A 13125-nucleotide genomic window follows, 5' to 3' on the forward strand; every position below is an offset into this window, starting at 1 on the left:
GAACCAATTTACTAAGTTTCAAGTTATTTTGCAGCAAATTCCAGGTATTTACCAGTGGTTGTATATTGAATATAGTTGTTGAAGTTCTTATGAAACTACATATCAGTAGTTGTAAGAATAATTAAAAACTACTTTATATAAGGTATTATTTTACCTTTAAACTTTTCATTTTCCAAATGCTGCAAAATGTTTACATACGTCATCAAAGAAGTCGTTCACAATCCATGATAATTTTGGTAATGGAGAAAACAAGTTTAAATACATTGTAAAAATTCTCTAATGCACATTGGGTCTAAATTATTCTCAGATACACAGACGACATATACTTCCACCACTATTTAGGTAAAATGTCCATAGCATCTAGCAAGAATTATGGTTGGTAATGTGAGAAGGTCATTCGGCTATCTCAGAGGTAATTGTTCCAAAATAAAGAATTGGATGCCATTTTGGTATCATTTTACAATTGATTGACCCATTTCTTCCTAGGTTCCAATAATCCAACACAAGCTTTTTCATTAGTATGAAAGAAAATTAAGTTGAAACATTCAGAAGCAAACACAGGAACCAGAACTATTTTTTATAAGCAGCATATTAAAGCTCCATAAAATCTTCTAGCTCTATAAAAAAATGCAGCACACACTGAAATGATCAACACAAAAATAAAAAAAGCATGTACGAAATCAGCATACCTGTTGTGTAAGGCTCACTGTTGTTCTGACCACAGTTCTTCATTTTGACAGGCGACAGGCAGAGAGGCTTGACCACCTTGTGAGTGCCCTCACACCAATATGAGGTGCAGAGAGCCAGGATGGAGAGGGTCAGAGCCAAAGAGGTTAATGTCAGGGAAAGAACGGATCGAGAACGGCGGGACAGACGCTCGAGCATGGCCACGAGACAGAGGAGGGAGGCAGGGGTGGTGGGATACAACACAGAGGGGTTTAAGGCAAGCAGGAGACAGGGAATAAGTGGAGTGACGGAAGAATCATTTAGATTGGGGCAGATGCTTTGGTGTGATTTTGAAGAGTTAGTCTCCCAGCTTTAAACAGGAAGCAATGATAAATCTAATGTAGCAGAAGAATAAACTAAGCCAGGAGAGGGACTGGGATTTACTAAATAGAATCACAAGTAGAACGAGAGGCTGTGAGGCTGACACATAGACAGAGAAATATAATTTTTTTCATTGGAGTTTTGGGGAACTGATAACTCCAGAAATCCCCTAATCTTAACTTCTGTCTGAGGTGGTATTAGATCAGTAACTGGGCAACATCAGAAAGGCAAAGGGGAATTTAACATTACGTAATACATTCCACAAGCTAAGTAGGCTTGTGGCAACATCTATCCTTGATGAATGCTCTTTCAGGCACTATCTTAGCAAAAACAACAACAACTCCTTTAATGGTTCATAAGAAGCTTTTGCAAAGTGACTCAGCCCTGGCTAATATCATTGTGCATCCTTAGGTGGCTCTAGTTGGATTTTTAGAACCACACCAAATGTTGATGTTTTAGTGACTCTATAGATGAGGCACGGATTTAAATGCCCCCTTTGCCCTATAATCCTAAGAAATCAGCTTTATTCTCTCAGTTAGTTTTATTTAAGAGTGCTTAACAGTTTAACCATGTTGTCTCTCAAGCAGGGCCTCCCTGTCAGTCCACAGTTCCTGAAAGGGAAGAAAATAGTATATGAAAAGTTACATTTAGCATCAGTTAATCGTCTATGATCTGGTTACGCTGTGTAAAAAAGCAGTCCAATGAGACACTTAAGCACTTATTAATGCTCTATTGTAGCAGGGTCCCAGCATGTAACATAAAACAATGCATCAATAAATGCTATAAGTAGCACAATATTTCTATATTTTTTGTAAGTTTCCTTTTTATTTGATTCTTTTTATGTAACACCGGTGTTTTGCTGGATTTTTTGTAACAGACAGCACAGAAGAAGCATCAGAGAAAACCATCCCAGCTGAGAGAATTGTCTGACATCAATGTGAATCATGTCTCACAAATCTTGCATCTATGGAAATGTGGGAATATTGAAGAATTGTTTGAAGAAAGATGAAACAAGTCCCTGCTTCAGTTTCCCCAAAGCTAGCGAGGGGAGGCAGGAGCACATAGGAGAACCCTGCAAAGCACTACACTTGGGAAGCTGCTCAGAGTTGATGGGAAGATGGATGGAGATAAATACAAGGCAAAGGATTCAAAGAGTACACCTATATCCACCTGAGCACATGGAAGACGACTTAAAAACTCCTGCTAGATCCAATCTCAATGTATTTTTGCAGAGTATTAAGAATTGTGCTCTGTAGCTGTTCAAATGCTAGAAGAGAGACAATATAAATGATTTTTTATTTCTAATTTCTATTTTGTTTTTCATTGTGTGCGATACATGTACACTTGCACCTTAATCCTTATTTATCTTGATATACTGTATATACCTGGATATACTGTATATATATTGTTTATTGTTTATTCTTAATGCACCTTTTTCCTCCTTGTTTGCGCCTTCTTTGACTTCTATGCCAATATGTGACAAGTGAATTTCTCAATAAAGCTCATCTAATCTAATCTAATCTAATCTAATCTAATCTAATCTAATCTAATCTAATCTAATTTCTACTATAAAAACTGGAGTTCAACAAATAAGGAATCGAAAATATTTAAAGCACACTGAACAAAGATTTCCTTTTTCTTCCTCTTAACAATAATTGCACAACTTTGTGTTTGTTTGTTGCATAACATCCCAATAAAATATGCAGAGGTTTGTGGCTGGTACATGACAAAAGCTACAAAGATTTAAGGGTTATTAACATGCCTGCAAGAGAAAGCAGAAGTTTAACTGGAGCTTGGCATTTTAGAAATAAAACAACATGCTAAGCCAAATGACTGAACAATTGTCAGGCAAGAAGTTATGTATTTATAGAAGCTAACCTTCACTTTGTGATTTATTGATAAGAAGCAGCTAAAACTTAACAAAAAAAGGGTTCCTGTTATTTTTAAAGACTTGAGCAATAGGTAAGAGTAACAAACTTGAAACAAAATACATTTTTGCAATTTTGTCTTAAAATTGCATAAAATTCTGCTTTGCAATTAATGGCTACAAGTAAATTCTCTGCAGCGTTGCATGCAAAGTTAAGCTTTGCTATGTATCTAAGAGAAGACTAATAGATAATTTTTTTGTTTTATTGTAGGCACATTGCTCTTGTATTTTTTTTTTTTTTGCATGCAATATTTAAATACCCCACCATTTTGAAAGATAATTAAGACATGTTATTTTGAAAGATGTCTTACTTATACTTACCCCAAATCTTTTTGAGTACTTTATACAAAATATTGTGGAATAAAAAAAAAGAAAAAAACTTAATCCGTCACTTCTTTGATCCTTCCCATTAAAGAGTTCATCAAAAAGCTCCTTAGGAATTTAAACTTAAATCCTCCACGGTGAACAGCCTCTGCCACATTCTTCATTTACAGCCTCAGTTGTTTTCCTTCGGACCATCAGTGATCCTTACCTCCCCAGCTCCACTGTGCTCTCCTGTTAAGCCTCCTGCCCAGTGGGTGGACAGAGATGTGAACTGGAGGAGAGACAGAGCATCTGCCTCCATGCCAATCTACTCTCTTTCTTGTGAATTTATGTCACATACGCTTCCTGACTTATATAATCCCTCCGTGTCCATCTGTTGCTATGGTGCCCCCTCTCTTCAAATCGGTCCAACCTCAGAGGTGCTTCCGATTCACAAATTAAAGTTTTAATTTACAGTTAAGTGAAAACAAAATTTTCCCGCCTGATAGATATCTTGTGTTTTGGTTTAAGTTCAAGAACATGAAATGATTTTCAATAGCAGACAAACTACCAAGAGCAACTGCAACCTAAACTAAACTAATACCTGGTCATGTAAAGTTGTCAGGAACAACAGCTATTAAGCACATGCAATAAATGTTTTTTTTTGTCTTGGTGAAAACATGGTTTAATTTAGCCACAGCAGAGGGTATTTGAGCACAAACGGGTCTATAATCTATTTCCTGTTGTCAAGCACTTTTTTTTTAGGTGATCCTTCAAACTGCACATCTGACAGTAGAAAATTAAACCCTGTTTTCCAAAAACAGAAACAAATACATAATTTAATTCATGATTTATCACAGCAAGTTAATATATAGTTAGATTTATATGCAATATATATATTTTTTTTTTTCAAAGAGCCCCTGATAAATGGAATCCCAGTTTAAAAACAGCTTCTTGCATTTTATATAGTAAAAGATTTCTCATGTTAAAATTTGTATAATGACCTGAGATATTTCAGTGACAATAAACCAAAACCAGAGGAAAACTATGGGACGCAAATAGTTTTATGTTGCGCTGACAGCCTCAAACCGAATGAGAAGAATCAACGTTTATTTCTGCAGGAAGTAACAAAAAACACAGACGTTTACAATCATTTATTTACAGTGAATGTACACGCAAAATTAAAGACAACAAATGGCAGAAGAAGAAGAAGAATATAAACAAAAGACATTTTGTAAAAGAAATTCATTAAACATCAAACAAGTCAATTAACCCCAGGCTTGAGATTTACAGTAATGTAGAACGAGCTTCCCATCGCTGCCGAAACACTGGGAGAGAAAGAGAGAGAAAAAGATATTTTTAACATTCAACAATGGCAGGCAGGTGAAAATGTAAAGAATTTATGAGTAGAAAATATGTGAAGCTAAAAGGAACAATCAGCATTTCCTGTGCGTTTTCTGTCACCTAATGAAGCACAGACTCGAAGGATTTAAAGCTTTTGTTTATTTGGGTTGCCTCTTCATGTGCCCTCTGCTGGTCATATCATGCAAGTGGAGTGAAATGCAGGTAGCATTGTGCCTGTATGTTTTAACACTAGAGGGCTGGAAGTTCCTTATAGGAAAGTAAATATTTACACTATCTGAAGCTGCAAATACATGGTTTTGTCATTGTTTGTGTAGTTTCCTCCCAAAAACCAAACCGCTATGACAGAAGAAGAATATCAAGAGTAAAATTATTTTTTGATGCTGTAATGATCTTCAGAACTAGAATTAAGTATTTGACAGTGTAAAATGTTTGTTTGATTTATATAAAAACTATAAAAAAATCTGAGTTAAAGAAAAAAGGCCCCACTTAAAACAAAAAACATTAAAGATAAAGTTTAATTGTTCATAAACTCACATCAAAGAGGACACCCACTTCTTGATCTGGTGATGGTGCAAACGACTGGTGGACATAAATAAACTGAAAAATAAAGCAGACGGCCCTAAGGCGGGACTTCGCAAAACAGAGGTGGTCAATTCGTTAACATTTATATTCCGAATCTATTGCTGAAAATGTGTCCTCACCAGTTGTTCATTGGCATCGAGTTTGAGGAAGCGAGAAATGAACTGAGCCAGAGACTGCACTGTCCTCCCTCTGTCCACTGCCCACTTCTTTGTTTTCATTATAGGAGTGTCTCCCACAGCCTTCAGCAATACATCAACTGCAAAAAATGGGAAAAAGAAAAAACTAAAATTTAAAACAGTTCCTATTACCACACTATCTTCCTGTGAAAAGCACTAAGAAAATTTCATTAAATCACAAGAAAAAAGAGGAGAATAACTTAATTTCAACACCACATAGATCATGACTTTAGAACCAACAGATATACCGCCTCTGTTTTTATGCACACAATAAACATTATGACCATTAACTGCTTTTCTGACAGAAAAACTGAATCAAAAAATTACATTTTTGAGTTCTTACGATCCAAAATAAGAAAACTATTGCTTAATGCTCCTATAAAGAGTTTTTAGGCACTAATGGCCTTTATTTTTATTTTCTTTTTTCTAAGTAAGCAGAAAGGAATTGGGATTGAGAGAAAGAAGAGAAGGACATGCAGCGAGCTAGGACTCCAGCATTGGTGTGCCGTGTTTAGGACTATGGAGTAGAGTCACTGCTTAAGCCTTTACAATCTTCACACACAAGCAGGACTTTTCTAAAGCAACATCAATTGATGTGCAACTTCATCTCCAGTGGATGTGGTGAAACGATCAAAAGGTATATTTCTTCATTTTCAAAGTGGCCTTAGACACCTATTACTCATTTTTTCAATTAAGGAAACCAGGGAGAACATTTTCAAAAATTACAAATAAGACCATCAACATCTTTTGAGTGTGTTGTTTGACCAAGATGCATAGAAGAAGATAAATCAATATTTTATTAAAGTTGCATAAAGCTGCAAAGTTTTTGGAAGTGTTTGTGGACCTCTCTGTCAAAGTTTCACTTCTTTAAAACACTTGTTCCCCGCATTGCTCTGCCTTTAGATATGTACAAGCTTATGCAAGCCTCTTTCTGCTGCCATTAACTGACTTGCAAAGAGAAACCCTTTAACGTCATGTTCTCTGTATTTCACAAAGAAGGGGCCTTTATGACATATTGATTTTACCTCCCAGAGATACTGTGATCATAAATTGTAGAATTCAAATTTCAAGATTTTTTTTGTTTGTTTTACTTATAGCACTCAGGGAAAAATAAAAGAAAACACAAAACAGCTCTTCAGTTACATGATTTTAGTGGAGCATAAGATAATCAAATCAAAAGTTGTTCTTTCTTTTCCCCCACATATATGCCAGAGGTCCCTGTAAAAGTGGAAAGCTGTCTTTTGAAGAGCATACCTTCAGTAAATTGGTGTAATTCTACAGCCTTACAGAAAATTCATTGGCTGCCATCTTTCCACATTCACCAGGTACACATTAAGAATGTGTTACAGGTCCTTGGTGGCCAGTGATTTTCTCTATGCTTAGGCAAGAGACTTAAAAGTGGACACCCATTCTCTATTATTGGGATGAAAGTCAACTTCTTTACAGTGGTGTAAAGAAGACAAATATTTACAGAAGCATATTTATCATTCACATGGCTAGCAATCAGAATTTAACAACTCATCCCAATATTCTCATAATATTTAAATAATTGGAATCATTTTAATTTCTACTATTTGATGTATTTATGCAGCAAAATAAATACAATAAATTACAAAACCCCTTATTAATATCTACAGGTGAAAAGAAACAAACTGTAGACTGAAGTCTCATCTAACAGCAATATAAATGAATAAACCAAGAGCCTGAGCGTTTATTTTTATTTGACGATCAGCATGTTTACAATAAAACTTCTCAGTGGAAGGTAATGAGATTAGATGGAGCAGATAATTTGGAAAACAATAAGAAAAAAAACTTCCTCCGCTCACTAAAGATTATTTAAAAAAAAGTTTACAGAAAAATAGTTCAGTTTGGAAACTCCAAGGTTGCATCTGAGGTAACTTTATTCAGGTTAACCCCTGAAATCCAGAGGGAACAAATATTTTTGGGTTAATTTAATATATGGTCTATAACTGATTACCTAAAACATAAATGACCTAATTGTGCCTCAAAACATGAATTGAGGCACAATTGAAAGGTATTTAAAAGGTATCAATTGAAGGCAGACCAGTAGATTGAACAGCCGATATTTTTGGCTGTTAAGTGTACTTTTTTTGTATTGGCACAGGCACAGATCATTAGTCAGTGCAGCAGCCATCTGTTGAGAAAATGTGAAGTGCATGTATTGTCGTTGTCTCCACTTCCTATACATTTTTAGTATTTTGTATGTATATTGTAAAAAAATGTAACTCATATGTTTAAATTCAGACTTGTGAAGCATTTGTTATCATTGTGTCACTTTTCACCATGTAAATAGAGGAAGAAACATAATATTCACTTCAGAAACATAATATTCACTTCAGATATATATATATATATATATATATTCATATATATATATATGAACCTATAAAAAAACGATTTAAAGTACACTTTTCAACAAATAAAAGTGATTGTTTTGCGTTTTCAGTTTTTAGCATTAGCATTCTTCCTGAACTCATATCACGTGACTTCTTTGAAAGAGGACGATTGGCCAAACAGCAGCAGCGGTGCATCCTATTGGTCGAAATCACTGTCGATTTACAACCACCCCAAAGATACTTCCTTTAGCATTAGCCCAAGATGTCAAAACCAAGTCAGCAATATATGATGCTCTCTTACTTTTTTTCTTCTCTTCACTAGTCGCGGAACTCTCTGACGGTGACTGTAGCTCTTCTTTTTGTGTCTCTGTTGGAGACTCTGCATTGTCAGACATCTTTAGCTGAAAAGCTCACTGCCTTTCACTCACTAAAGCTAGAAACCGACTTAAGAACAAACCGTCCTGCTATTGGAGCAATAAGACGTAGATGTCTGCAACGCGCAATTTGATTGGCTAATGCTCTTTGGAAGGCGGGGTTTATACAGACTCTTATTCCGGGCAAAATAATTCCGAGCTTCCAGTTTACTATCTTAATGTACTATCTTTGTTTTTAGTAAAAAAAAAAAAAAACTTTTTCCATTGTTCGGTTAGTGTTTTCTGCTGTTTTTACCCAGTCGTTTCCCCATTTTTGACTTGCAACTAATAAGTAAACATTTCTCTTCAGGACGCGTCACATGGGAAATAACTCTTTAACCTGGTAGTTGATGTTCATATTGTCCCCTTGAACCTGTCACCCATTCCTCCTGCTCACATCTGGACAACAGTAAGTTACGTTACTTTTGATAAACAAGTTCTGCAAACTAGCTGTTTTTAGTTTCTTTTTTGTGGGGGGGTTGCACAGACACGGAGAAAACCTAGTTATATTCATTTACTTTACCAGAGCAAGAATGTGCAGTTATTTCATGGTTAATTTGTTCAGATTATGAAGTTCGACCTTGCGTTCCTCTTATGTTTGTGGTAATATCTTTCAAAACCTGAATGTGTTAGAGAAAGTACCTTGAAAATGTATTGATTATTTTTAGGCGTTAACGATTAATCGGATTAATTGTCATTAATCGATTACTGAAATAATTGTTAAATAATTTAGTAATCAATTCATCTTTAACTGGAGCTTCTAAAACCAGCCTTTGCTGACAGAGCAACCAAGTTAGAGCAGCAATTCTACCAAAACCTAAAAATATATAAACATTTTACATTTAAGATAAAAAAAAAAAATACTCTTGATCTGTCACTATGCTCTAACCAGAACTCCTCAAGTGGAAAGGTTTTAGTTTCACCTGGTTTAATTTCTAAAAAAAAAAGTCTTCTTTAAGGAAGCTTTGTCTGTTTATTATTCAATTAATCGAAAAAAAAGAATGTAGAGATTAATCAATTTGTAAATTATCCCTAATTATTTGCACTTGTTGCCATATCGAAACTAGACAATTTGATATGACCTTTAGAAATTGATTTTGCAAACCAAAATCCTCCCAAACCAGAAAAGAGTGTTTTTTTTTTGTTTTTTTTTAAAGATTCGTGAATTTCTTCAAAATAACACAAAAACTGTGGAACAAAGCAGGCAGTTCAGGTATGTATGTGTGGAGAAGGTTGTGAAACCCCCTAATTTTGGAAAGTATGGTGGTTGTAGTCTCATGGAGGATTGTTTCTCATTAGCAGGGTCAGGATAAGTGACGGGAATTAATAGAAGAAAATATAGTAAATTCTATAAACAAAAGTGTTACGAGCTGTAAAAGACTTGAAACTGGATGTTTGTGCTCCTCTAGGCGCACACAGCATGAGTTACAACGGAATAGTTTAGATTTTGAGGACATTTTTAATATAAATGTAAGAAAAATGTAGAATATTTTTAACAGTATATACATTTTTGATTAATTCATACTGTGTAAATTAGTGCAAACTTGCATGATACTAATCAGGCAGTCTGTCGATTAGCTTTAGATCGTTTAGCATAAATTGATGTAAAATGGCCTATTCACATTCCAGACCTAAATAAGATATAAGTGTAGTAGAGGGAAAAGGTGTTTTTACAAAGTATTGACTCAGTGGGACCTTGATGTGCTCATTGCAGTGGCGAACATCGGCAGGCTCTCCACCAAGGATGCTGTTCTCTTCCTGTGTGACATGCAGGAAAAGTTCAGACCCAACATCTTCCAGTTCACCAACATTGTCAGCAACGCAGCCAGAGTCCTTCAGGTTGTTCCTAATCTATTAGCAGTTTAGCTGTGAAGTGGTAGTCACTTGTCGTGTCTAAACTCAGTCTGCGTCTGCAGGCCGGTCGTATTCTGGGAATCCCGGCCATTTTGACAGAGCAGTACCCTAAAGGTTTGGGACCCACTGTGCCGGAGCTTGGGGCCGAGGGTCTGACCGCTCATGCTAAAACCTCATTCACTATGATGATAGAGGAAGTGCAGAAGGAGTTGCAGGCCCTCGGGAGCCCTAAGCAAGCCATTCTGTGTGGGATAGAGGCACATGCCTGCATTGCGGTAAATCATATTTTTGTTTTCATGTCAAATTTGGTCTGCAAACTTTAGGCTTGTTTTCACTTTAGTCAGAGTAAAGATGAGTAATTCTTCCATCCTTACTTTTTTTCTCAGTGTACAACATATGACCTTCTTGAGAAGGGAATAGAGGTCCACATTGTGGCTGATGCCGTGTCCTCCAGAAGGTATACATCTATTTTACTTTATTCCAGTTATAGTCTGTATATTCACAGTTTACTGTAAAATTTTCATGTTTCACTTCTCAGCCAGACAGACCGGCTGTTTGCTTTGTCCCGACTGAAGCAAAGTGGAGCTTACCTTACCACCACAGAGGCCGTCCTCCTGCAGCTCGTTCAAGATGCCAAACACCCCAACTTTAAGGAGGTCCTGGTTTCTTCTGCTCTCTGTTGCTTTGTCAATGTATAATTCATTCCTCTAACACATTTAAAAACAAATGACATCCTCAATATTCTACACATTTAATCCACATATCTGGGTGTGGAATTATAAATGAAAGGAATGGGGATAGTTGGTATGAAGTCCGTTAAAAAAATAAAAAAATAAATAAAAATAAAAAAAACACACCAATGAAAATCAAATGTCAAAGCCCAAAAAAAGTGACCTAAACAAATGTTTTGATTTCCATTTAAAGGAAAATACAGTAAAATGTGAGTTTTGATTTTCACCAGAATGGGTAGATTTGTTAAGTTTGTACTACAGGATCTCTAAAAATAATTTAAATTGGTGAGTGTAGGGCTTTTAAGGGTGTTTAAATGTTAAGTCATGAAAGAAATATAAGATAAACTGCATAACTAAAGATATTCAAATTAATCAAGTTTAAAAGACACAGGTGAGGCCCCAGCTGCTTTTACTCTTATTGGATTGTAGTAAGTAGCATCCATCTTCTAATCGGACTGGGCTATATGGCTCAGACATCTAATCTACCATATTTATTTTTTGCTTTCTTTCCCCCCGATCAAATCTGATTAATTGGTTTCCTCTCCCCTTTAGTTTCATGATTTAAAAAAAATACAAATGAAATATAGTGCTTTAAAAAAACAACAACTTTTATTTCAGTAATCCTCTCAGGGAGGTGAACTTAATTTAAAGGACGACGGGATACAAGCTGGGCTAAATGTTGTAAAATCATGATGTTTCACAACAAATATAGCAAGACTAAAAGTTAGCAGCTGGTTGCATAGCTGTTAGTTAGCTTATCAGTTATGAGGAAACGCCTATGATCAAAAAAGTGATGAACTGATGTCACTCTGAGCTACAGACGCTCAAAGGGTGGATTGGTGAAAAAACAAAGTCATTTTCCAAAAATGTCATCTTCATAAACAAAAAAAAATTCTATTAATCATTCAGCCTAGGTATTTATAAGAAAATGCACTTAGGTAAGAGATGAACAAGTGTGATAACTCCTAAAAAGGCAGGATTTGGTTATGTGGAGAAATTAGGTATGTTAAAAAGTGCCAAGATGGAAAGGCATCAGCGACAACCTGTAAGAACAGTTGTTACATTTGAATTCAGTTCAATGCCCATAATGCGATTTAACTGTGGAAAACTTTAGTTGGGGTAGAAAACATTAATAACAGGAAGATTTCTTCTGAGGAGTCTATTTCAGACCTATAGGCCTTATTAAGCATGTATGTTGTTAGAGTTTAGGACGGCACATTTTAAAAAACTGAAACAAGTATGACTTGAAAAAAGCATCTCTCTTAAAGAAGACCAATTAAAACTCACATCTTTTGTTGGCAGGTGTGACCAAAGTGTAATTTTTTGCCATTTTTCAAATTGGTGTTTTTGAAAAAATCTGAACAGAATGTTAGCAAAAAGCTGCAGGTATGGCGGCGGCGTGATCATGGAGTGTATTGCAAACACAACCTGGGCAGTTATGGGTTCAACCATGAGCGGCTGGTTTATTCTAGAGTCGAATGACAGGTCATTGCTCTGGCAGCTAAAAACTGGTTAAAGCAACGCAACGTTATTTAAACAGAAATAGATTATTCCAGAAGATGCTAAAAAACTGATTCATATCCTACAGAAAAGTACATCTATTAATTGTTGCTAAAAGTGACTGATGTATATGGAAAGAAAAGGTTTTTTACAGTTTATAATAAATTATATAACTGGTGTTTTTTGTTGTTGTTTACACTCAAGGTTGATTATTTGATTGTTATACAACCAGGTTCAAAGGCCTGATCTTTTTATCATCCTCTGACAAGTAAACCCCTAAAACTATTGGATTTTACTAAGCTTTTTTTAAATATTTAAATCGTATAAGTGTGTCTTTTAAAAGTATAATCACTTTTGGTGTGTCTGTAGACCTGGTCCTTAAGTCTTGTCATGTTTTGAAATAGTTTCTGAGCAGGAAGAACTTGCCCACACACTTGGATTCAGGTTTGCTGGAGGTAGACTTCCAGAAGTTGCAGGACCCCGGGCCCCAAGGACTGGATTTGACCCCCTGCTGAATATCTGACTGTTTAACCAACATATGTTGATTTTTGTTGACAGATCCAGAAGCTCCTGTCCCAGCCATCTCCTGACACCGGCCTCCTCTCCTTCTTCAGCGCTCTGTAGAGAGATCGCCTCCTGTCATTGTGCTACACTGTATAAGCCCTCCGCTCTCACCACAGTGGCTCTAATAAAGCACGACTTTTACCTATAAACTTGACTCCTGTGGTTTTCTGTTCGCCTTGTTCTCCCAAACCCCCCCAACACACATAGAGATGAGATATGTTGACTTAGTGTGGTGGAAAATTCACGTGTTTCTTTGCAATGCAAACCTGACAGGGCCTTGGAGGTTGGACTTTCTCCCAGAGGCGG

At 36.0% G+C, this 13125-nt stretch overlaps 3 protein-coding genes across 3 annotated transcripts in view; 1 reads left to right on the forward strand and 2 right to left on the reverse strand.

Moving 5' to 3' along the window:
* The window catches only part of LOC107082199 (germ cell-specific gene 1-like protein), a 5457-nt gene extending 4502 nt beyond the window's left edge, over nucleotides 1-955 (reverse strand). The window contains exon 1 of the mRNA XM_015370742.1: nucleotides 690-955. Within this exon, the coding sequence (XP_015226228.1) occupies nucleotides 690-885 (196 nt within the window). The 5' untranslated portion in view covers nucleotides 886-955. The remainder of the gene's footprint in view (nucleotides 1-689) is intronic.
* Nucleotides 956-4389: 3434 nt separating this feature from the next.
* On the reverse strand, nucleotides 4390-8213 carry atg12 (autophagy related 12). The gene is made up of 4 exons (XM_015370775.1): nucleotides 8059-8213; nucleotides 5344-5480; nucleotides 5177-5239; nucleotides 4390-4605 (listed from the first exon to the last, which is right to left on the reverse strand). The coding sequence occupies exons 1-4, from the start codon at nucleotides 8150-8152 to the stop codon at nucleotides 4546-4548; spliced, it is 354 nt and encodes a 117-aa protein (XP_015226261.1). The 5' UTR covers nucleotides 8153-8213; the 3' UTR covers nucleotides 4390-4545.
* A 56-nt stretch (nucleotides 8214-8269) lies between these two features.
* Nucleotides 8270-13029, forward strand: isoc2 (isochorismatase domain containing 2). The gene is made up of 7 exons (XM_015370774.1): nucleotides 8270-8402; nucleotides 8481-8579; nucleotides 9885-10009; nucleotides 10087-10299; nucleotides 10411-10481; nucleotides 10563-10680; nucleotides 12814-13029. Coding segments are annotated over exons 2-7 (594 nt in total). The 5' UTR covers nucleotides 8270-8402; nucleotides 8481-8578; the 3' UTR covers nucleotides 12880-13029.
* Nucleotides 13030-13125: the final 96 nt, after the last annotated feature.

Source organism: Cyprinodon variegatus, unplaced genomic scaffold (assembly GCF_000732505.1).
Source record: "Cyprinodon variegatus isolate N-32 unplaced genomic scaffold, C_variegatus-1.0 Scaffold48, whole genome shotgun sequence".
Classification (NCBI taxonomy): Eukaryota; Metazoa; Chordata; class Actinopteri; order Cyprinodontiformes; family Cyprinodontidae; genus Cyprinodon; species Cyprinodon variegatus.